This window comes from Cavia porcellus, unplaced genomic scaffold (assembly GCF_034190915.1).
Source record: "Cavia porcellus strain 051 isolate PalLab524CR breed Dunkin Hartley unplaced genomic scaffold, mCavPor4.1 scaffold_38, whole genome shotgun sequence".
Lineage (NCBI taxonomy): Eukaryota > Metazoa > Chordata > Mammalia > Rodentia > Caviidae > Cavia > Cavia porcellus.
In genome coordinates, this window is record NW_026947521.1 from 9,082,676 (window position 1) to 9,107,005 (window position 24,330).

Genomic DNA, 24,330 nt, shown 5'->3' on the forward strand with positions numbered 1-24,330 from the left:
TGGGCAGTCGTACTCACCTTGTTGCATGATTCATGCCAACCAGAAAACAGCATAAGGGAAGTAATAAAGTAGCACAGTTAATTCAACTTGTAGCACCTGTGCGTGGTTTTCTACTATAGTAATTATGCTTTTTCAGAAATCTTTTGGTGGTAGAATCTGCTCTGTGTTGTACACCTCCAATGCAGCTGCCAACCAAACAGTGTCTATCCACAAGGCAGTCATGGTCTTTGTCTTACCAAAGCATGGTAAAAATTATGAAGAAGATCAGAAGGAAGACTAATTTTATTTAGGCGAGTGTTTAGCATACATTTGAGAGAGAGTGTCAATAGACTTAGAGCTTCTGGGTGGAAAGAAAGACTAGGGAGAGATCTACAGATTGCTACTCAGATGCAACTTCTTTCTTTTAGCGCTAATTGCTCTGAATTCACAAGAATTATGTGTTTGTCACTATGTGCAGGACATATCCCCAAAGATGCTTCCAAAACCACATATTAATGATTTCTTACAATTTCTTTCAGTTTGTATGGATTGATTCTCACTGGATCAGTGGAAATCACTGAGAATTTACTGGGCAGCTTCTCCTTAGACATGTCCCCAACTTTCACACAAAATGGTTGTGTACAGAGTACTGATATTTAAAAGAAATACATGAAAATGTTGCCAGGTGTTGTGCATATCCTTTGAGTTCAAGCTATTTGAAAACTTGAGGCAGAGGGATCGTTCATGTCCAGAAATTGAAGGGCACCATGGATAGCGGAGCACAATCTCACCTTTTAAAATAACAATATTAGGAACACACCATTTGTGCGCTCTGCCGTGGTGGACATCTCGAGAGCACCTACATGTATGCAACGGTGTACCAATGGATGATGTGCTTTGTTCAGTTTATATGCTGTTCCCTTCTCCTGTCAGCTTTGATAGTCAGCCCCTCAGGATCATGACATCCCAAGATCACTGTTTTGCAGCAGTTCACATGTACAGATTGGAATATGCTCACTTCCTATTTTAGTTATGATCTTTGGCAGTATGGTGGCACATTGGAAATCATGTTTGACCTGTGTTCTAATTTTTCTGTCATATTGTTCTCACCAGTCGGAAAGGAGCTGAAACCTGAGGTAATCATTTCCCAAGCATAGCATGAAGATTCGGCTGTGTCCTAAGTCTTCATGAATGTATGCTTGGTTTTCTCATATTGCTGTCTAAAGTTTATTTTCCCTTTTTCCTCTTTAGAATCACCTGACACACATCTTCCCTTGAAGGTAAGGACTGTATATTTGTATTTTGAACGAACTGCCTATTTTAGGAGGTATGCAGTGTGTAGTAATCACTTTACTTTAAATCCCATTCAGCCTGCTGTGGAAACAAAAGATTCTGATGGGAAGAAAGCAGTAAGAGTGAAGGATGCACTGCCACCTCAACCAGGTACATGTCACAATACAGATTCCTCTGTAATGAAGTACAGTACCCTAAATTGTTTGATATGCCTGCAGTCATCTCCATTTTGTCTCCAAATGTTGGCAAGGCTTTGCCATAAATACTGCCGGTGTAATTATTGGTGTGCATATTTGCAAATAAGGTGCTAATAAGCTCAAGAGAAAATAATATTTAATGAATTGTTTACGTATGTTTTAATATCCAATGTTTTCAGCTTGGATCCTTATACTTCACAGGGATCCACAAAACTTACTATAAAATTCCACGATCTTTTCAAAGTGTGTGGGTGCTTCCCAGAGAGCTGGCTCCTCTGGGCATCCCAGAGTCCCGGTTACTCAGGCGATAGTGGCAAGTGGCTCACTGATACCCATGATTTAGTTCACTACCGCTAGCAAATATGCTTACAGTGATTCTGATGTTTGTCTAGAGTAAAGCTCTCCTTAGTAATATGCCCACTGTGTGTCCACTTTATTTCATCTCAGCCTTGGTATATTCATGATTGCAAGCAGATAGATTTTCTCGAAAGCAGACTGTGTGAGTGTGTATATATGGTGTCTCATACATTTGATTATTAAGTGTGCAGACGTAATCATTCTTAGTGACTGTTCGATACAATTCTTCACAACAAAGATTCTCAAACTTTAGCTGGAATTCCTTTTAGAGTCGTAAAAGATCTTACATAATCTACAGAGGTTTCTTATTAAAGTATGTTGAATCTATTGACACTCTAGTAGAGACTAAATCTGAAAGATGGAGAATAGTGGGGCGGGAGATTTAACTCAGCAACAGAAGTGTCGGCCTGGCTAATGCAGCTCATGAGTTTGATCCCCAGTACTAAAACAAAGAAACAAACAACAAGAACAAAAAGCTGTAAGATACCAGCATGCAGTCACATATGCCAATATCCATTAGAGCTGTGATTCGTGAATCATTGGAACTATGACAGATGAGACGTTACATTTCTGAAAACTCCAGTCAGTCTGCTAGGCCCCATCAAGATAGGGAATGAGTGTGGAATTGCACTTAACCTTTGGAATTATTTGTCCTCTTAGAACCTTGAGCTTCAGGGATTCTAATTCACTGTTAAACCACCATTTCAACAATAAGTATTGTCCATGAACGCCAAGTGACAAAGAGCTTCTTCACAGCGAACTGCCATTTAAACTCTCTATCTCCTGTTTTCTTTCAGTTGTCTTTAATTTTATAAGTGTGACAATTTTGTTTATAAAGAAAAACGGCATTGTGTCATTGTGCTTTCCTTTGTTGTCTCCAGCCATTCGCTGGGACTAATGTGTGTCTTGGTTGGAGACAGTGAGCCTTCTAGGGCTTTCAGTGATAGCAAAGAGCCCACTGTGGAGCATGTGCCAAAGGTTCACTACGAGTGACCTGGACTAAACTAGTTCGTACATGGGCACAATAAGGTCCCGGAGAGCCGGCACTTTTCTTATGAATTTGTGATGTTATCACAATTTATAAAGTGAATTCTATCTAACAGCAGTGGCACATGGAAGTATGTATGTCATTGCAGTTTTCAGAATTTAAAGTAATATATTGATTAACATCCATGTCTTTGAGTCTTGGAAACAATATTGTGTGTGTTTATAGTACAATAGACAATTTTCATTTTTGTTTTTCCATTTGATTATACTGGTGCATTTTAGATATCCATAAGGATAACATTCATTAGAGTAAGCTTCTACTGTATAAGATATTTCTTGATTGCTTTATCCCCAGTCCCTCCCTCTCCCTTCAAGTGATCACCTTAACCTGCTTATTTACAAAAGCCTTGTCTCTATTTTCTCCTGTCTGTTTTTTTGGGGGAGTGCGGGCACCAGGGATTGAACTCATGGCCTTACATTTGCAGAGCAGGCACTTTTGCTGTTGAGCTAAATCCCCAGCACTGTCTGTTCTTTTCCTTTTTCTTTATTTCCTCTCCCTCTCACGCAGCACCCTGTTCCCCTTCCTATTTGAATATTTTCCAGTATCCTTGCACAGTTTAGTGCTGATTTACAATTTTGAGTTTCTCCCTCTAGAAAAACAATATGATATTGATACGTGTATGTCTGATTCATTTCTTTTAAGAAATGGATCCTTTTTCTCTTTCTTTCCATTGGCCCGCCCCTTCCCTAGTTCCACTGTCCTCGAAACAGCTTCTCCCTAATTCACACTCTGTTTTATGCAATTTGCTCATTATTTACACATTTGACATCTCATAGCAGTGAAATGAAATTTGTTTCCCTAAAGAATTAAATCAACTGTCCTAGAAATTAATGTATGTAAAAGAGATTGCTGGGTAAATCATAATACTTCAAGTAAGTGAAAACAGAAGAATGAGAAATGGTGGTGCTAATGAAACTCCGCTGAGTGAGTGGCAAGCACAGAAGCTGTGTAGCACAGTAAGCCTGAGGCATTATTGTACTGTGGAGCAGAGAAACACGGGAGACTGCTTCTGAGGAATGGGTTTGTACATTAGTTATGGTTGTAGTACTATTACATTCCAAAATATCAAACTTTCTATTTTGATTCAGATTGGTGTTTGGCCTCCTGTTATGAGACTGCTGAGAAATCAGAGAATTTGAAATCTGATGATAAACAATCACTTGCAACATTACTAGAATCTGGTGAGTCCACATTAATGGGGATAGTTAGGCTTTTTGCTCAGCACCTGTGCACAATAGGCTGCTTGCTCCAGAGCTGTGGAGATGTGCATGTGCAGAGGCCATTAGAGCCTAGGGGTTGAATGAGGGGTTGCTTGGCTTTCACTGAAAGGCAGTGAGAGGTCCAGGGTCCCTGAGGTGCTTGCACTCTCTATAGATTGTGCCCAGAAGAACTTGTCCAGTGGGGACCCGGGACCATCGAGGCCTGTGGGCCTTCTGAAAAACTGCAAGGTTGCATTGCAAAGCATCTTTGGTGAGCCAATGCCCAAGATTCACAAGGCTGCCCGTAAGGGCAACAAGGACCGGGTGCAGTTTCTCATCACAGCAGGCCATGTCCATGACAGAGACAGGGAACGCAGGTAATGGGGCTGCATGACCAGGGGCGGCGAGTGGGGCTGGGATGATGCAGGAGAGCGAGGGTCTCAGGCTCAGGAGGGAGGAGTGGGTGAGGAGGGTGCAGGGGGATTCCCAACACCCAGGGAAGCAAAGCTGGCCAGAGGGTCGATCCTCAGGCAGTGCTCATAAGCTGCAACATAAAAACAAACCTCCCACTGGTTTATAATGGACTTGTACTTCCTGTTGTAGGCCACTTCACTGACTACTGAAAAGCTATTTAACATTGGTATGATGTGTGTGTAGTGTTTTGTTCTTAGTATCACATTAAGAGAATTGTACATATTATAAAAAAGGGAACTGTGGCATGTTTCTTGTAATCTACAAATTTAGGGCTAAAACTTAAGCTTCTAAAAACCTAGTGTCCATTTACTATCAGTGTCCATCTGTGCATGTATGTTCTGTACTAAGGACCTTTATAAGGAAACTGAATTGGGAAGGCAGCTCTATGTTCTGCCTTGGCTAACATCTTGGCTAGAAAGTTCCATTAGTCCCCAAATGTGAGCTTTTTGTGTATCTGCTTATGCAATGAAAAAAATGTGCAACACTTGAGTTTCCCTTTGTTGTTTTGCCATTGGGGTCACTAAGAAAATATAGTGGAAGACCCACCTTCGTAGATATCAACGTAAGTTATTTTCACAAATTAATTATTTTCTAACAGCCCAAAAGATAGACAAATGAATGTAACTTAATAGAAAATCTGGAAACATTCAAATATCTGTCAGAATTTAGAAGTTGATCCTCACATATTTTAGTTGAAAAACTGGAATGATACATGAATGAAATGTAAACCATTTCAAAAAATGTAGATTTTATGTCACAAAAGTTTCCAGTGGCATAGAAATAAAAATTTTAGATCATACAAAATGAGAAAATTAGCAAAAGCAAACACATTTGCATATTCCTAGAAGTGACCGTCACAATGAGCATTTTTTTTTTTGTGTTGGGGGTTGCTGCTAGGTCCTGGTGCATGTGAAACACACTACCACTCAGCCATCCCCTTCCTGACCTGCATTATGAAGATTAACTCTCAAAAGAAAAATTAAATGTTCCTTTATATTAGGAAAACATTGACCAAATGAAATACAACATATTTGTAAGACATTTACAACAATGACCTGGGATATAGGTCAGTGGCACTGTGCCTGTCTGAAAAGTGTGAGGTCCTGAGTCAGATTTCTAGTACCAAAAACTAAACTAAAATAAAATAAAATAGACAGATATATCATAAACCATATATCAGATGAAATATACATCATAGATACATCAGATGAAAACTGTATCTTTATCTTTCAAGGTGATTGTTTGAAAATCATCAAAAAATTGAATACTAATTTACTTTAAAGGTAGATAGCACACACTGTGAGCGTCAAATCCTACTGTACCACTGAGCTATATCAAACTCTAAATTAGGTGGTTGGTTTGACAAATGACCTGTAAACATAAAAAGAAATGTTTAGTGTTCCTGATAAGGAGAATTTAATTTTACAATGGAGTGAAATATTTTTCAGCTACAGAGTTTGTGAGGATGAAGAGCAGTTTATCCTGCTGCTTAAAATTGGAGATGGCTTATGACCTTTTCAAATAGGAAATTTGATTCAAGTACTGTACCACAGTTTAGGAAAGCGTATGTCCACTCATCAGTTCCTTTCTAGAATACCTTCAGAACATACAGACACGTTAAATGTGCTTTTCTTCATTGTTGCTTAACATAGTGATGGATCCACAGAAAGATTGTATCAGTTGCAGTGCATTGCAGGATGGAGTGATATATAATCACTGAAATTGGCATCACATGAATGTATTTTTAACAGGGAAAGATGCACTTTGATATATCCACTGAGACGAGAGTCAGTTTACTTTTGCCTACACACAAATAGGCTGCAGTCTTGTGTTAGTCAGAAAATGTATACAAGTTGTGGCAAAATTTGTTATTTTTAGGCATTTGAACGAGAGGTGAAATTTTCTGTTCTTTTTTATTATCTAGAAAGTCATTCTACTCATAATATTTAAGAGTTTCTCATTAATTTTTTCACTCTAACAGAGTTTCATTGGCACCAGAAACAATGTTGAATATTCTGTATTTTTACATTTTTGTGCCTTTCATTTTGTACTATCTCATGATTAGTAATGGCAATAATGGTTCTGTGTGCCCTTCTTTCCTTTCTCTCATCCTTGATTTCTACAATAAATAAATATAAAATTCTAGTGAAAGTTGTCTATTAATAAAATAATTCTTGGGAAAAACACAAACATTAGTTAAGCACAGATAGTTTTCATTTTTTCTGTGTGTGTATTGGTATTTCTGACAACTTTTTGCTTCTTCAAAAATAAAGATATAAAGAAATTATCTGTACTTAGAGATTTTACTATGAATCATGTGATGATGCCATATGAAGAAAACTTTTAAAGCCACTGCAGGATACTGAAGCCTTTTGCCCAGGAAGCAGCTTCATTGCTGCTCAGACTAACTCAGCAGATTCATGCCTAGTATCGCATGTTAGCCCCTTTTTATTCAATTTTTGTCTTTTCATCACCCTTATATGGGCACATGCAAGGATTTTCCAGTCTGGTCGGTATACCTTAACATTTTACAGGCTGGTTTTTGTTACAGAGTCACATCAGTAGCATACACAGTGTTTGATCCTACGCAGTAAAAAGCCCCCATACTCCAAAGGTCAGGAGGGGACCTTCCACACTACCAGGTATAGTTACACAAGAGCTTTTGTCTTCTGAGCTTTGTGTGCCTTTCCAATGACAGAGGTGTTAAAATATGAGAAAAAGTGTCTGGAGGCTTATTGAAATAATCCTAACCCCACAAAGAATGTCCATCTTAATTATTTTATTTTACTTAATTGAAATATTGTCTTTGTTAAGTAGTAATAGTAGACATTATAGTATCTGACAATTATTGAGCTGTTATTTGTTCTACAAGTTGTTCTAAATATTTTGTGTGGATTCTTATTTAACCATCTCAGTGGTGTCTTCTGAGAGAACTGAGAACTTCAGTTCTCATTTAGTAGGTGAGAATCCCGAGGCACAGAAGGGCCAAAGGATGGCTAGAAAGTAAGAACTTAGGGTAGAAATTAAATTCCAATTGAGCTGAATCTGAGGCCTGTTCTTACTAATTCCAGTGGGTTGCACTAGGCTGGGAGGTAGCGCAGTGCAGGGACCTTGTTTAGTTATGTGCAAGACAGCAGCTTCCATCCCCCACACTAAGGGTTACCCACTTGCACTTCCATTCACAGGTGAGCAGTAAGAGCTGTGAAGCATTCTATGTTTTCAAAGACAATTAAATACTTCTTGTTAAAGATATTTAATTTTCATAATAATTCCATAAATAATTTTGCATTTTGAAATGGAGCGCTGTAATTTCCTAATAATCTTCTTGACTGTCCCAGGACTGCTCTGCATTATGCCAGTGCCTATGGCCATCCAGAAGTGGTGACTCTCTTGGTAAAGAGCAAGTGTGATATTAATGCCTGTGACAGTGACTATGACACCGCTCTGATTAAGGTAAATAGCAGCCAACAATTTCAGCATGGGAGGGATTGTATTTAAATGCTGAAAATCAAAGTCAGTCAGTGTAATTTGAATATAACTCCTTGGCCAGGCATGTGGAAAGTGTGTTTGGAGTTTCTTGAGCTGATGGTGTCTCCTTTATTACAATACCCACAGGCTGTAAAATGCTACGAGGAAGGCTGTGCTAGTATTCTCTTGGAGCATGGTGCAAATCTAAATATTGCCAATGCCAAGGGCGACACTGCTCTGCATCTTTCGGTATTTCATCCAAAGTCTTCACTAACAGCAAAACTGCTTTCGCATGGTGCCGATGCTGAGGCAAAAAACAAGGTATAGAGCACTGAATTTTCTTTCCAAAGTTTCTGAAATACTTTCCTGTTCACAGTGACATATTGGTTGGTCAGTTTTCCACATGTAGAAACTCAAGTGTTTCATGAATACACTGTTTGAAATAACTTAATAGTTAATGTTTTCACTTTCAATGTTGATAGTTTTAATGAAATGCTAGAGGATGTGAGTTTCTTTTATGCACTTACAGTATTTGTGAACACACTGAATTTTAAAATGTAAAATTTTTGTTTCAAAAGGTTTCTTTCTTTCTTTTTTGCAGTAGTGTAAAACAGCACAAGATAGCAAAATTAACCTCAGAATTTGGTTTTATTTTAAAACTTAAGCAGAGCAATAGTGTTTTTTTATTTAAAAGAAACAACAGGAAAATGGTAGAAATAGCACATAATTTCAAAAATAATTAACAGTAAGAAATCACTAGTTGATAAATCACATACTGTTCTTTTAGATATAGTTCAAGTTACAAAAGTAAAGCACACAAAGTGGCTGGTCAAACAGCAATACTGCAAACTGTTCTTTTCAGCTCTCCAAGAAAAATTTACTAATAGGGTTATCAAATCTACTGTCACACATACGTGCAGTTGTAGCCTTTAGATCAGTTTTTTGTCCTCTCTTTTTCACAACAGCAATTACACATTTTGTGTTTGACTACTCCTACATTTCTTATTACATTTCACACTAGAGACACACTGTGATATTTATAAATATGATTATTTATTTCATTAGTGAGAAGAGCCTCAAATTGTCTCCATTTGTCTATGAAAGCCTCAACAGCAACCTTTTTATAGCTGAGTAATATTCTATTGTATAAAAATATCACATCTTTTTCATCCACTCTGCAGTTCATGGGCATCTTGGTTTTTTTCAAGTTTTAGCTATTACAAATTGTGCTGCTATGAACATGGCTGCACATATCTCACAGGTATATGACATTTTCCATTTTTCTAGGAAAATACCAATGAGGGAACTCACTGGACCGAATGGAACTTCCAATCCTAGTCTTCTGCAAATTTTCCATACTGATTTCCATAGTGCCTGTGTCAGTCTACCCTGCCAGCAATCGTGGAGCATTGTTCCCCCCCACCCCCGACAGCCTCGCCAGCATTTGTTATCAGTTGATTTCTTGATTGCAGCTATTCTTTTCGGAGTGAGAATCTCGATGATGTTTAAATTTGCATTTCTCGAATGACCAATGATGGTGAACATTTCTTTCACCATCATTGTAATTATTTGCCATTTGTATATCTTCATCTGAGAAATGTGTGTTCATCTCAGATGTTCATTTTTGGAGAGGGTCTCTGAATTTGGGCTTGATGTTTTTCAATACTTTACACGTTCTGGATATAAGTCCTTTGTCTGAGGAGTTGTTGGCTAAAATTGTTTCCCATTCTGTGGGTTTTCTTTTCACTCTGTTAGTGATTTCTCTTGAAGTGCAGAAACTTTTGAATAATATGAGATCCCAGGTGTTGATTCTTTGACGTGTTTCCCATGCAGTTTACATTTTGTTCATGAAATCTCTGCCTACCTCTGTCTCCAAGTCTTCTGCCTACCTGGTCTTCCAGTAGATTTAAGGTTTCTGTATTAATGTTTAGGTCTTTGGTTCATTTAGACTTATAGTTTTGTGCTTGGTGTGATAGGCATGGGTCTATGTTCAGTCTTCAGCATGCAGAGAGCCAGTTTTTCCAGCCCCATTTATTAAAGAGTGAACATGGTTAGCCCCATTGTCAAATATCAGGTGGTTGATTGTTTTTGTAGTTGTGCTTGCATCTTCTAATCTGTTCCATTGTTCCCCAGGTGTATTTCTTTGCCAATACCCTGCTCATTTTATCATTGTGCCTTTGTAATAGAGTTTCAGGTCAGGAATTGAGATGCTTCCTCCCTTACCTTGGTTTCTCAGAATTGCCTTTGCTATTCTAGGTTTCTTCTGTTTCCAAATGAATTTCAGGAGTGTCTTCTCTAGCTCTGTGAGGCACGTTAATGGTATTCTGATTGCAATTGCATGAAATCTGTAGAACAGTTTTGGGAGTATGGCCATTTTCACAATATTGAGTCTTCCTAGCCAAGAACAAGGAATACTCTTCCATTTTGTAATATCCTCTTCAATCTCCCTCTGTAGTGTAGCATAATTTTCAGCAAATAGGTCTTTTACATTCTTAGTTAGCTTGGTTCCTAAGTATTTCATTATTTTAGATGCTATTGTGAAAGGTGATATTTCCATAAATTCTCTCTCGGTGAGTTTTTTTTGGTTGAGTACAGGAATGCTATTTGTTTTTGAGTTTTGACTTTGGATCCAGTTACACTACTCAATTTTTTAATTATTTCTAACAGTCTTCTAATGGAAATTTTTGGGTCTTCTACATAGAGTATCATGTCACTTGTAAATAGTGATAATTTAACTTCTTCCTTTCCTATATTTATTCATTTTATTTCTCTCTCTTGTGTGATTACCCTGGCTGGTGTTTCCAGAACGTATTTGAATAGGAATGGTGAAAGTGGACATCCTTGTCTTGTTTCTGATTTTAAAGTAAAAGCTTTCAGCTTTTGTCCATTTAGTATAATGTTGGCTATTGATTTGTTATAGATTGGCTTCATAAGATTGAGGTAGACACCACGTGTTCTGAGTATCTGAAAGGTTTTTATCATGAACATGTGTTGGGCTTTATCAAAAGCTTTTTGTGCATCTGTGAAGACGACCATGCGGTTTTTGTTTTTGGCTCTGTTGATGGATTGTATTACATTTATTGATTTGCATATGTTAAAGTATTCCTGCCTTCCTGGAGTGAACCCCACTTGGTCATTATGTATAATCTCTTGATTCTTTGCTGCATTCTATTCTTGCCAGTATTTTATTGGGAATCTTTGCATGATTGTTGATTAGTGAGATTGGCCTATAGTTCTCCTTTTTGGTTGGGTCTTTCTCTGGTTTTGGTATGAGAGTTATACTTGCCTCCAGGAATGATTTAGGGAGGATTGCTTCCTTTTCATTTTCATTGAAGTGTTTAAGCAGTTTAAGGAGAAGTTCTCTAAATTTTTTGTAGAATTTAGCCATGAATCCACAGGATGTGGGCTTTTCTTTGTTGGTAAGTTTTTAATTATAATTTTAATTGCAATAGTTGATACCGGATTATTTAAATTTGCTGTATCTTCTTGGTTGAGCTTTGATAGTTCATATGGTTCTGGAAATCTGTCCATTTCCTCTGTATTTCCCACGCTATGTGAGTAGAGATTTTCAAAGTAGGTATTCATGATGTTTTGAATTTGCATGGGATCTGTAGTAATTTCCCCCTTTTTGGTCTTTATTGCCTGAATTTAGGCTTTTTCTTAATAAGGTTAGCTAGAAGCTTGTCAATTTTGTTTAGTCTCTCAAAAAACCAGTTTTTTGTTCCATTAATTCTTTGTACTGTTTTTTAAATTTCCATTGCATTGATTTCTGCTCTAATCTTTACAGTTTCCTCTCTTGTATGAGCTTTGGGTTTAACTTACTCTTCTTTTTCTAGAAGCTTGTGATGAAGCATTAGGTTGTTTGTTGTCGTTCTTTTTTTGATATAACAATTTATTGATATATATTTCCTTCTTAAGTCTGCTTTCATTGCGTCCCATAGATTACAGTATGTTGTGTCTGCATTTCATTGATTTGTAGCTATTGCTTTATTTCTTCTTTATCTGTGGCCCACTGGTTCTTCAAAGGGTTGTGATTTAATTTCCATGTAATTATACAGGTTTCACAATTATTCTGCCATTAATTTCTAATTTCAGTGTGGTCAGATGTGTTTCTTGTATACAGCATACTGTGGGATCATGTTTCTTGATCCATTCTTTCAACCTATTTCTTTTGATATGTGAATTGAGACCGTTTACATTTATGCATATCAGTGGTATGTACTGGCTTGACTTTGCCATGTTGTGTTCCAGTTCTTTGATTTCTGCTTGTCCTACCAGGTGGTTTTTTTTCTGTTGTAGAACAACAGTATTTTAGAATAAGTGGAAATGTTGTTGCTGTTGACAGTTCATAAAAATGATCCATTTTTGGTGACTTGACTTAAATGGGAAAAATGACAAGGAAAAATGATTAGAAATAATGCAAGCCAATAGTGTTTGGTTGTTGATTAGTTGCTACTGAAGGAATATAGTTTCTGGTTCATGTGCATAGATAAGATGCTCTTCAATTTTAGGAATAAAATTTGTTTTTTTCTACTTATTACTGGAAATTGAACACAGACCCTTCACACAGAGCTGTGTCTCTTGTTCAACTGTGCTATGTTTTATTTTTGGTAGGATATGAAGTTGTCTTATTTGAGATTGAACATGCGATGTGCCTGCCTCATATTCCCATAGTGCAGTGATTACTGGCTGTACCTAGCTTGAGAATAAAAACTCTTTATTCTGTTTTTTTTTAAATTTTTCTTTTTACATGCTTTTTTCAATAGTGGCACTCAAACTCTGAATCTTGCACCTACCAGCCAGGCACTGTGTGATGCTGAGCTACATTTCCATCCTCTTAAAAATTCTTAGTAGAAAAGAAAACCATATAATTGTTTTTTTTAAATTTTATTTAAAAGGAAAAAGAGAAAAACCAAAACAAAACAAAGCAGTTTAAGAGTACAAGTAATAAAGAACTACAAAAAAAAAAAAAACACTAAGAAATCACCAGTTAATAGATTACACATTATCATCCTAGAGATATCTGCTCAAGTCAGAGTATCAAAGCATACAAAGTGAACATTCAAACAGAGAGACTGCAAACAGTTGTGTTCAATGATCCAACCAAAAACATTAATATGGTCAGCTATTTAACACCCCTAAACACACTTGCAGTTATATCCTGTAGAGCACTTTTTTTCCCTCTCTTTTTTACAACAAAATTATATATTTTGGGTTTTATTACTCCTTAGTTCTTATTACTGTTTTTTTGGGAAGAGAATAAAGTCAAATATGGGAAAACAAAGCTGTCAGTCAAAACCAAGGATAGACACAGTACATGATGTAATAACAGAGTACAAGGTTATCAACAATGGTTACCATAATGCCTCTTGCTTCCTTAAAAAGAATTGTCTATCTCATTAGGTATTATAAAGTTGAACAAAACAGTAGAGAACAAGACCAATAAAACCTAAACATTGTAAACATTACAGCACTTCCAAAGGAGATAATAGTCAAACCAGAATGGGCATCTTAGTGAATCTTATTGCCTTCAAAGTAGTTGCCTATACTCTTGATACTATCATACAGAACGGAACAGAGTCTAATCAGTTAAAACAAGATCGTGGGAGTATTACAGGGCTTCAAAACAAGTTAACAGGAAATCAAAAAAAGTTACTATAATATATCCTGCTAATTTTTAAAATTTTTCCCCTTAATTAAAAAAACCATAAAAAATAACTAAATAATCTTTTTAATGAATAAGGGAGAGATTGAGATAAAAGAGGACATAACAACATAACAATACAGGTCAAAGCATAACAATTTCAGCAACCTAGTGCTTCACCACCAAATAACCCGACTTACTTGCAGTTAACATAGTGTCTGTCTTTTTCCTTGAAATATTTGAATATAACTTCATATACTATAGCTTCAAATATTTCCATATCAAGAAGCCCAGAATAAAGCCTTTCCAAGTTAATAAGTGAAAACTTTATAAGGCTTCAAGGCCACATAATGGGGAAATCATGATTACCACATACTTTTATATATTTGAATCGTTACTTACATTAGGGAAACTATTCGGTATTCACACATGCGAGATAGATTTATTTCACTTATGAGTATGGTCTCAAGCTGCGCCCATTTATTGAGAATCATATATTGTAAACCTGAAATTTTAGGAGAACTCCAGCAATCCAGTTTGGCATGCATGAATGGTAATTAATTAAGAAACAAGGGAAATGAAAGAATAATTAAGAAAGATCCTCTCCTTTTCAGTCAGAAACCGCAACTAAGATAAGAATCTGAATTGTCCTTTCAAACATATGATGTCTTGCTGGGAGCTGGGAGTTAAGGAGCTTGTATGATGAGATCAGTTGTATTTTGAATGTACTAGTCCCTGTTCTGCCCTGAGCCAAGAGGATTAAATGGAGCTTCCATGGAGTACCTGTCTCTCACCTTCCCTCCTTTTGTCTAAATTCTCAACTAGTAAAAAGTAGTGGCTGTGTAGATGAGAGATGAGACTGATGTCATCTTCTAGGTTCTCTAGTCCTCATCTAGACTTGTGCGTTTCTGTGGTCAGGAGAAAGGTTTGAAACAGTTGAGGCTCTGCCCTGGAGATTTGGGTTCAGTAAATGTCTTAAGCCCTGACATGGATATTTCAAAATATTTCCTCAAGATTCTGACGTAGCTCAGAAGCATTTAATGGACAGGCATGTTTAATGGGTGAATTCCTAATTCTCAGAAACTGAAGAAATCTCTAGATGAGTTGGATTAAATACCACTTCCTTCTAATCTCTCCTTTCCAACAAAATCAGGCCAAGTTCCATTTGTCTTTCTCTACAACTGTCAATAGGAAGTGAAAAGGAGTATCATCAGTGTAACCTATTGTTGTGCAGAATCCACCACTTTCCTTCCCCCCTGTGGTCATTCAGTGCCACTGGTAAGCTCTGTATTATTTCACTAATGGTTAAGGCTTAATCTTGATGAATTCCACATCTCTTTGTTATCATTACTGGCTCTCATTATAATCACTAGTGGCACAAAGCTGACAAATGTAGATTTTCAGGAATTTGAACAATGTCCACCTTGAATCTGTATTTAGTTGAGGCATGTGACAGACTATGTCACTGTATTCAGTTAAGAAAGCCCTGGCAGAAATCAATGAAATTGTAAGAACAGAGATGGGAATGCTTTTTAAATTTGTATTGCTTATTTCTTAGTGTGTGTGTGTGTTGGGGGGGGGTAATGGAGGATTGCACCTAGGACCTTCTCACTGAGCTGCGTCCCCACCATTCATCACTGCTCACCCCCTGTTAAATTTGAGACAGTGTTTCACTAAGTTTCAGAGGCAGAAATCAGACATGAACTTGGATCCCTCTTCCTAGCCTCACAGAGTGATAAGCTTACAGGGTTGTACCACCCTATGCAGCTGGGAATTGTTGTGGTAATTTCTTTTCAGCGCTCCTTTTGAAACCGTTTAACAGCAGGGAGACCTGCATACAAATGGAGGATAAGTATAAGTGTTGAAAAATTATTGAAATAGTTATAATGCTTTTCATTTCATGGTAGGACCTCACTTTTTTGGTAAAACATGATGTTAAGGGAAGAGTTTTACACAGAAATGCTTGCTTTGTACACAACCATTTGGCAGCCCATGCATACCAAAGGTAAAAGCAAAACTCTGTGACTTAAACGTGGCTCTTAGCTCTATGCAGTTTTCCTGCATCAATTGAACTCACAAGGAGGTTTCAGAACCCTGCTCCAAATTTGAAGTTGAAGATGCTCAGAGAGAAGGGACTGTCCTGTCTTCAGAGCCTGTGTGACCATGCAAGTGCCCTTTTACAGACCCACCTCTGTGTTTCCCTGTGCACACTACTGATTGTGCCTCTGTGAGAGTTTGCAGCTCTTAAAAGATGGTATATTTTAATAAAGATTCTGGAATTTCAGAATATCTTTTATTCATTTATAAGAATGTAATCTAAGTGCTGGGGTTTTATCTCAGCAGCATAAGCGCCTGCCTTGCAAGTGTGTGCTCATGAGGTTGATCCCTGGTACTGATAAAAAAGGAAAAAGACAAAAAAAAAAAATAAAATAAAATGTAATCTAGATTTAAGAATAAATATTTAGAAATGGAATGGAATTTAGAAATTGTTTAAAATTGTTCCCATATGCTATAAATAATCATGTTCCTATCAGAATGCCTGTAGACATTAATAATTATAATCACAACTGAATAATTTATGCTTGTTACCAAGAATTTTGTATCTTTCATTTCAGCCTTGCCCCTTAAAAATATGTGTCTTACTGAGTTTCATTGTGATACAATTTTCATATTTAGTGGTATGAAAATTTTCATATTATGCAGTATTAGAATTTGTTCATTATGAGAAAATCCATCCTGAGCAGTGTTATAATTTATTTATTATGTTAAAATCCAAATTGAGCAGTATTAGAATCTTTATTGATGAACCATATTTTACATTTGATTTGTATAACATTGGTAATTGAAATGGAACCAGAATAAAACTTATTAAAAGCAATAGTTATGCATGGGGATCCCAGGATTGCTGTTATATATGAGAAGTGAAGTTTTGTACTCATCTTTCTAACAGCTGAGATAATATTTTCATCTAATAATAGGACATAAAGAGCCATAACTGGTTTAATAAGAAGTGATCCAAGTTCACTTGGGGCTGATCTCACAATTGAGTGACCATGTAATGGGGGTACTCCTTAAAAGCTGGAATGGTTAAGAATTGTAGTTGGATCCTGTCACCAGGTGGAGAATTCAGCAAGTTTCCTGCCTAACTGCTTTGCATGGTACCAAAACTGTTAATTCCCTGAAACTGTTAATTCCTCAGGTGTTGATATTTGGCAGAAGACAAGTAGTGTTGAATATGAGTAAAGCAAAGGTAAAGAGATTTTAATATTGAGGAAATAATGCAGTTTTATAATTTCTCAAACATGATTATCAAATCTGTTGAGACGTAGAAGTCATGGAAAATTATTCTTTGGAAGATAGGCTGAGAATTCCTGCCCTAGGGATGATGATTTAACTCATTAATTTAATCCAAATCCTTCAATCATTTTTGACTGTGCATTATGGTTGGAGCTACTGAGAAAAAAGATACAGCCCCTGCCCTGAAGGTGCATTTGATTGAAGCGGGAGATGTTACATAACTCTGAGTACCATGATAAAGGTTGTGATGGAAATTTATCTATTGCATGTTTTTCTAGGAAATTGTTTTGCTGGCTTGCTATGACTTGGTATTCCCTATAACACAGAGAGGATAGATATATATGTAGAAATTCACACATGGGTTCTTTTTTTCTTTTTAATTATTTATGGGAACAGATTATATAATGTAAGATGTAATGAACAGATACTCTGAGGAAGAGACACTAGGAAACTCGAGGCTAATTTAGTAGCATTATGATAGAAATTCTAGCAATACTAATGTTTGCTGATTAGAATGACATTGGACTGGTTTCTTGAGTTCAATTTCAGCATATGTAGAGATGGGGACAGCTATCACAAAGAGAAGGAGAGATGAGTTGGTAGTTACTATTGTCTTCCCTAATTTGGTACTTGAGGACCTAAAAAGTCTTCAATGATTTGATTGTTCTATAATATACACTAAGTATACAAGGTGGATGAAGAAGGGGACAACTATTTGTAAAAAACTAGAGACAGTTAGATAGACAATCAAGATCTCCAGTGGGCTTCCTATGAAATCTGTATTTCTTTAAATTGTTTTTTAAACTGCTATGTTCTGTTTTGATATGTTTAATCTTACCCTCTTTGAGAAGTAAAACAAATGTGTAGGACTGATAACCATGTTACTGAGCTCTTGTTCGATCATAGAGCAGAAGGGTTTGTAGTGTCACTTTATGAATGTCATTCTAAATGCTTTAATTCCATAACATGAACAGCTACTTCTAAGATGACAATGTGTAACTTATCAACCAGCAATTTCTTACCGTTTGTTTTTCTGTAAGTTTGTATCATTTCTACCCTTTTTAAAAATCTCCATGTATTCTTTTGTTTCCTTTTCTTTAAATAAAAAATTAAAAAAAAAAAAAAAAAAAAGAAAGACCCTTGGAACCAGTGACTGGAGCGAGTTGTGACCCTGGGGTTTCTGTAGCCACTGTGGGCAGAGAGCATGCACTGCAGAGGGTATGGCAGGGCAGCACGTGTGGAAGCACTGGGAGTGAGAAGGAAGAGACTGCTGTGTGTTGTTATCTATATCAGGTTAACAGTCAGGGTCCTTCACAAGCTGTTCAGTTCAGCTGAGAAGCAGGCAGTTGTGTGGGTTTTAAATTGTTTCTGCTTCTCCACAGGAAGGCCTCACACCACTTATGCTTGCTCTAAGGGAAAACAGAATGAAAGCGGCAGCATTGTTAAAAAAGACAGAAACAAAGAATGTGGTGAATGAGCCGGAAAGGTATGGTTGTTCTTTTTTTAAACAAGAGTTCAGCAGTGTTGTGGAGTGGTAATAAGTCAGCTAAGTCAGTAGCTGAAAGACTACCTTAGGGACTGGTGTATAATGAAAAAGATCAACACAAACCATCAGATAGAAAAATTATTTGGATTGGCAACCTAAGGAATACTGTGCAGTACAAGTCATGCTCTATTATTGAGTAATTTTGACTGATGTCTGCTTTTTAATGAGAAGAATAACTTTTGTAGTAAAACAATAAGGAAGAACACTGTATTGCTATGTTCATGGAACTTCCTCAGAGTACAAAACATAAACCTAAATGCTTCATAGAAAAAGGAAAAAGTGTAAATGTTTCTTTTCAGTGATTGAAAATGAGCTAGTAATATAAACAAGTTGGCATATAAAAATATTTGGAGAAGCAAAATATGCAATTTGGAAAAGTAGTATGCTCATATAAGAGAAACCAGAAAATATTTGAACTTGTGTTTCAGACTTATTTCAAAGAACTTTATATCCTCAAGTTGCATTCATTTATCTATGAGTTCCTCAAGGTTATCTTTCTTTTTCATAGTGCAGTATTCCATTGTGTATAGTTGCCATTTTCCTTTACATTATTCTCTTAATGGATGTATACACTATTTTAGAGATGTAGCTGTTAGAAATTGTGCTGCTGTAAACATAGATATCTATATATCCCTGTATGTATGATTTTAACTATTTTGGAAGATTTCTGCAAGGGGACATAGCTGTGTCAAGTGGATTTCTATTTTTAGTTTTTGGTGGAATCACCACACTGTTTGCTGTAGTGTTCATACTGGTTTACATTTGCACCACTGGTGTAGAAAAACTCATCAGCATTTATCATTAGACTTTTTTTCATGGAAATCTTTGTAAGATAAAATGCTATCTTGGTGTATATTTAATTTGCATTTATGTAATTTCCAGATGCAATGATGAGTTTTCCATGTTTTTATTGGCCATTTGTACTTCTAACAAGTATCATTTCATTTTATTTTTCTGTTCTTTGAGCTTTCTTTACTAGGTCTATACTTTGATGCTTGTCCTCTGCCTGTGGAGTGACTAATAAGGGTTTTTTTTTTTTTGTATTCTGAAGGTTGTCTCTTTCTGTTGGTTGTTTCCTTTGCAATAGAGAATCTTTTTAATTTCACGAGACTCCATTTGTTGATTCTCTATATTGTATTTTGTGCCATTAGGGTTTTGTTCAGAAAGTCCTTGCCTATGCCTGTGTCTTTGAGTACTGCCTATTTTGTCTTCCAGAAGATTGCTTCTGTTTTAACATTTAGTTCTTTGGCCCATTTTGGTTATAGTTTAGTACATGGTGAGATATGTGGATCTAGACTCAATCTGTTGCACGTAGGTATCCAATTTTCCCAGCACCATCCCTTGAAAGAATATCTTTACTCCGGTGTATGTTTTTGACTCCTTTGTCAAAGATCACACAGCGCTCTGGCTCTGTGTGCTTTGAGTTGTCTCTGTTTGTTGTGCTCTCTTCAACTGATGCACATGCCTGTTTCTATGTCAGTACCATGTGGGTTTCATCACTGTAACTTTATAGTGTAGCTCTGAGCTTGGGATTATGATTCTGATGCCACCTGCGTTGCTTTTGTCACTTTTGAGTCTCTTCTAATTCCACCAAATTTTAGGATAATGTTTCTTTAGCTCTGTGAGAATTGACTTTGGTATTTAACTTGGGGTTGCATGAAGTCTGTTTACCAATATTGAAAGTCAGGCCATTTTGACAGTATCAGGTTTGCCTATCCAGAAATGAGGAATATCTTTTCATTTTCTGATATTTTAGTTGCCTTTTTCTGATTTGTGTAATTTCCACTGTACAACTCTTTGCTTTCTTAGGTTAACATCTACCCATTTAAGTTTTTTTGATGCAATCGTGAATGATACTGTTTTCCTAATTGCTTTTTCAGTGAGTTCTTCAATATTGTAAAACATTGCTATTGATTTTCATCTCTGTATGTGTGTGTGTGTGTTTTATCCTTGTATCTTATTAACCTTGGCTAACAGTTCTAGAATTGTGTGATGGACAGTTTAGCATTTTGTAAGCAGAGGGTCATGTCATGTGCAAATAAAGGCCTTGAATGACTATATTGATCAGGAATGGTGATAAGAAGCCTCCTTGTCTTGTTCCTGTTTTTAGAGAGAAGGCTTTTAGTGTTTCCCCGTTGCATGTGATGTAAGCACGAGGATGGTCATAAATGACTTTTATCATGTTGAGATGAAAACATTCGGTACTTATTTTCTTCAGGATTTTGAGAATGAGTGTTGCATTTTATCACAGCCATTTTGCATTTTATCATAGCCGTTTTCTCAGCCTGTTTAGATGATCGTGTGGTTTTGGGTCTTGCTTCTTTGTAGATGAGGAATTAGAATTATCATTTGTGTTTATTGAGCCTCTTTGTATTCAGGGGCCTGAAACCTGTTTGGTACAGTGCATGATGGTTTTGATAATTTATTGCTTTTGGTTTACCAGTATCTTATTAAGGATTTTTACATCCATGTTCATTAAACAAATTGTTCTCTAATTGCCTTTCGTGGTTGTATTATTTTCTAGTTTTGTGATGAGGATAATGATAGCTTCCAAGAATGACTTTTGAAGTCCTACTTTTATTTTTACTGCAGAGTTTTTTGTGTTAGATATTCACAGAAGTTGTTATAGAGTTTCATTGTGAACCCATCAGGTTCTGGGCTTTCTTAGCTGGTATTTTTTTTTTTAAGTTCTCAAATTTCCTTGCCTGATGCTAGAAGATTCAGGATTTTCATATCTTTTTGTTCTTTTTTGGTAATCCATATATATCTAAGAATCTCTCCATCTTTTCTGAACAAAGGCTTAGCATATACTTTCATGAAATAGTTGCTAATAACTTCTTGAAGTTTGACAATGTCTATTGTGATTCCACTTTTTTATTTCTAATTGTAGTATTTTATATGTTTTGGCTTTCGATAAAATTGGCTTATGTTTGATTTACTTTGTTTATTTTTTCAAAAGCTCTTCAATTCAGTGGTTCTTTTTTTCCCTCTAGTTTCTATTCATTGATTTCTGTAATGAGGTTGATAGTGTTTTTATTTTTACTAGCTGTGTGCTTGAATTGTTCTTGTTTTTCAGTGACCTTGCGATGCATCATTATGTTTTTGAGCTCATCCTATTTTGTAAAAATGAAAATATTCACTACTCTATACTTCCTATATTGAACTAGTTTCATTGTATCTCATAAATATTGGTGCACAACTAACTCTAGGAACTGTCTTATTTCTTCCTTAATTTTCTCTATGACTCAGTGATTGTCTTTAATATCCATCTGTTTGCACAATTTCTGTAGTTTCTTTTGCTATTGATATCTACTTGCATCGCACTGTAATCTGATAGTATGCATAGTAAAATTTTTATTCTTTTGCATTTACTTAGTTGTGCTTTATTAACCAGAATATGGTCTGTCTCCAAGAAAGTACTATATGAGACTAAAGAATGTATCTTCTGTTGTCTTTTGGAACACTGTATACAGTACATCTCCAAGTGACAAACATTCAAGTTGCAAAGTTTCAGAGATGCAAATGGGACCTCACATTACAAAAAATTGTAGATGCAAAGAAATCAGAAAGGTTGCTTGTGTGTCTACCAGACACTGCTACAGTTGTGCTATTGTGTGCTTACAGTATGTACAGCTTTACAGAGCTACATCAGAACCTGGGATGTCTGGAAGCAAGCAGAAAAGCAGCAGTGATATGGATGTTGCTGCTAAGAAGTGCAAAGCAATAACCATGGAAACAAAAGTGAAAATAATTAATTGCATTGTGTCTTAGTTACTTTTCTTTCTTTGCTGACACAAAATACCCAACACTGAAAATTAAGGAAGGAAAGATTTCTTTAGCTTACAGTTTGTGGAAGTTTCTTTCCATAATCAGGTGGCTCCAGGGCAGGATGGCATGGCACCAGGGCAACACATTGACAGCAGCAGCTTGCAAAAGCATCCAGAGCAATAAGGAGGAAGAGAAAGCCTCTTTCCCACCCTTATACTCTACACAGCCCAATCCAGAGCAGGTGTAACACTCCCCAAATGTCTGTCCTCCTCTTTCACAGTATGAGAAAATTTACAAAGAAGGATCCTGGATCCCTGTTGAGTCTCTCGTAAAAGGTGTAAAGTTCTCAAGTTGACACAGTGTATCAACCACAACAGATAGAGGTAAAAAAAAATAGTACACATGGCTGGTTTTTATAACATGAATCATGCAACCATGTCCACAGTTATGAAGAAAAGGAACAATATATTGAAATGTGTGTGGTCCACTGTGCCAATGAAGCCATTTTGCTGGACTTACAGAGAAATCTGACTTCCAAAATTCTCCCTGAATAGAACTCATTAATAAGTCAGGGAAATTACTGTATATATAGTAAGTCCATTTGTTTAATGTTTGGTTCAACTTTTACATTTCTTTGTTAATGTAATTTTGTTTAGTTGAAGAATTTTTGATAATGGTGTGTGTAGATCTTTTACTAAAATTGTATTGATATTTATTATATAATTTTCATTAGGTTTTTTGGGTCAAGGTTAGTCACTGTTGCTTGGCATGTTTATAAGTATTATCTCTTTCTATTGAATAAACACATTAATGTAACATTTGTTTTGCTTTCTTTTCTTTCTCTCTCTCTCTCTCTCTCTCTCTCTCTCTCTCTCTCTCTCTCTCTTTCTTTCTGTTTTTTTTGTGTGTGCATGTCTCCTTTGAATAGTTTTGCCTTGAAAACAGGATTACCCCTCCTGCTTGTTTTGGGTTCTCTTCGTGTTGAATATGGTTTTGCAAACTTTGATTTTTTAATCCATGGAATTTTTATTGTATGAATATCTTTGTTTGTTTGTTGCTGCAGGGTCTCACTATGTATTACAGGCTGTCCTTGAACTTGTTTATATAGCTCAGGAAGGCCTTGAACTCACAGTGATCTCCTTATCTCAGTGTGGCTTTACAGGCATGTGTATTTCTTGCATAGAGCATACTTTTGGATTATGTTTCTTGGTCCATTCTACTAACGCAGGCCTTTTGATTAATGAGTCCATTTACATGGCAGTTATGACTGGTAAGTACTGATCTGTTCCTGTATAGTAATTTCATGTTGTTTTCTTTTCATTCTACTTGTTACCCTACATGATGTATTTGTTTGATTACATCTTTGACATTTTTAGCTTCATTTTGTCCTAAGATATACTTGAAAAGTTTTTGGAATATTTGTTAGGTGGACATAAGTATCTTTAGGATTTATTATGGAAGTATCTTATTCATCAATTTTGAGAGATAATTTTAGTCAAGGTTGGAAGTTGCTTTCCTTAAGAGCTTGAAACACTGACTTCCATGCTGCCCTTATCTTTAAGTTTTGTGCTGAGACATCCATTATAATTCTGCTGGCTTTTCCTTAATAGGCAATTCATTGCTTTGCATCAGTAACTTTTAAGATTTTGTACTTGTGCTACATGTCATTTTTAAGTATGTGGCATGGAGTAGTTTTTTCTGATCAAGGCTACTGTGATCATACTTTACCTGCTTGTATGATTTCTGCTACTTGCCTCAACAGGCTTTCTATGTCCATTCTGCTGTCTTCTGATTTTCCACTAATTACCATTCTTCTTGTATTAGTGCTCTTTGAATTTTCTAGGAGATGTCAGGTCCATTTTTCTTATCCCTCTGTACCTCTAAGGTACCTCTCAGTAAGTGATCATTGACCTCAGCCTGTCTTCTAGATTTTCAGTGTTTACATTAAATATTTTTTGAATTCCAATTGTTTTCTATTCTAGATATTCATATTTTGTAATTCTTTATATAGTTCTAAAAGCTATTTCTTATATTTTCTTTAATCTTGTTGATCATCTGTT

General features: G+C 36.2%; 1 protein-coding gene across 1 annotated transcript in view; it reads left to right on the plus strand.

Annotated features, from left to right (window-relative positions):
* LOC134474771 (putative ankyrin repeat domain-containing protein 20A4) overlaps positions 1-24,330 on the plus strand; it is a 73,916-nt gene that overhangs the window by 39,256 nt on the left and 10,330 nt on the right. Inside the window, exons 9-15 of the mRNA XM_063243419.1 lie at positions 1,231-1,259; positions 1,350-1,422; positions 3,963-4,055; positions 4,249-4,450; positions 7,886-8,000; positions 8,163-8,336; positions 18,339-18,442. Coding sequence (XP_063099489.1) covers positions 1,231-1,259; positions 1,350-1,422; positions 3,963-4,055; positions 4,249-4,450; positions 7,886-8,000; positions 8,163-8,336; positions 18,339-18,442 — 790 coding nt within the window. The remainder of the gene's footprint in view (positions 1-1,230; positions 1,260-1,349; positions 1,423-3,962; positions 4,056-4,248; positions 4,451-7,885; positions 8,001-8,162; positions 8,337-18,338; positions 18,443-24,330) is intronic.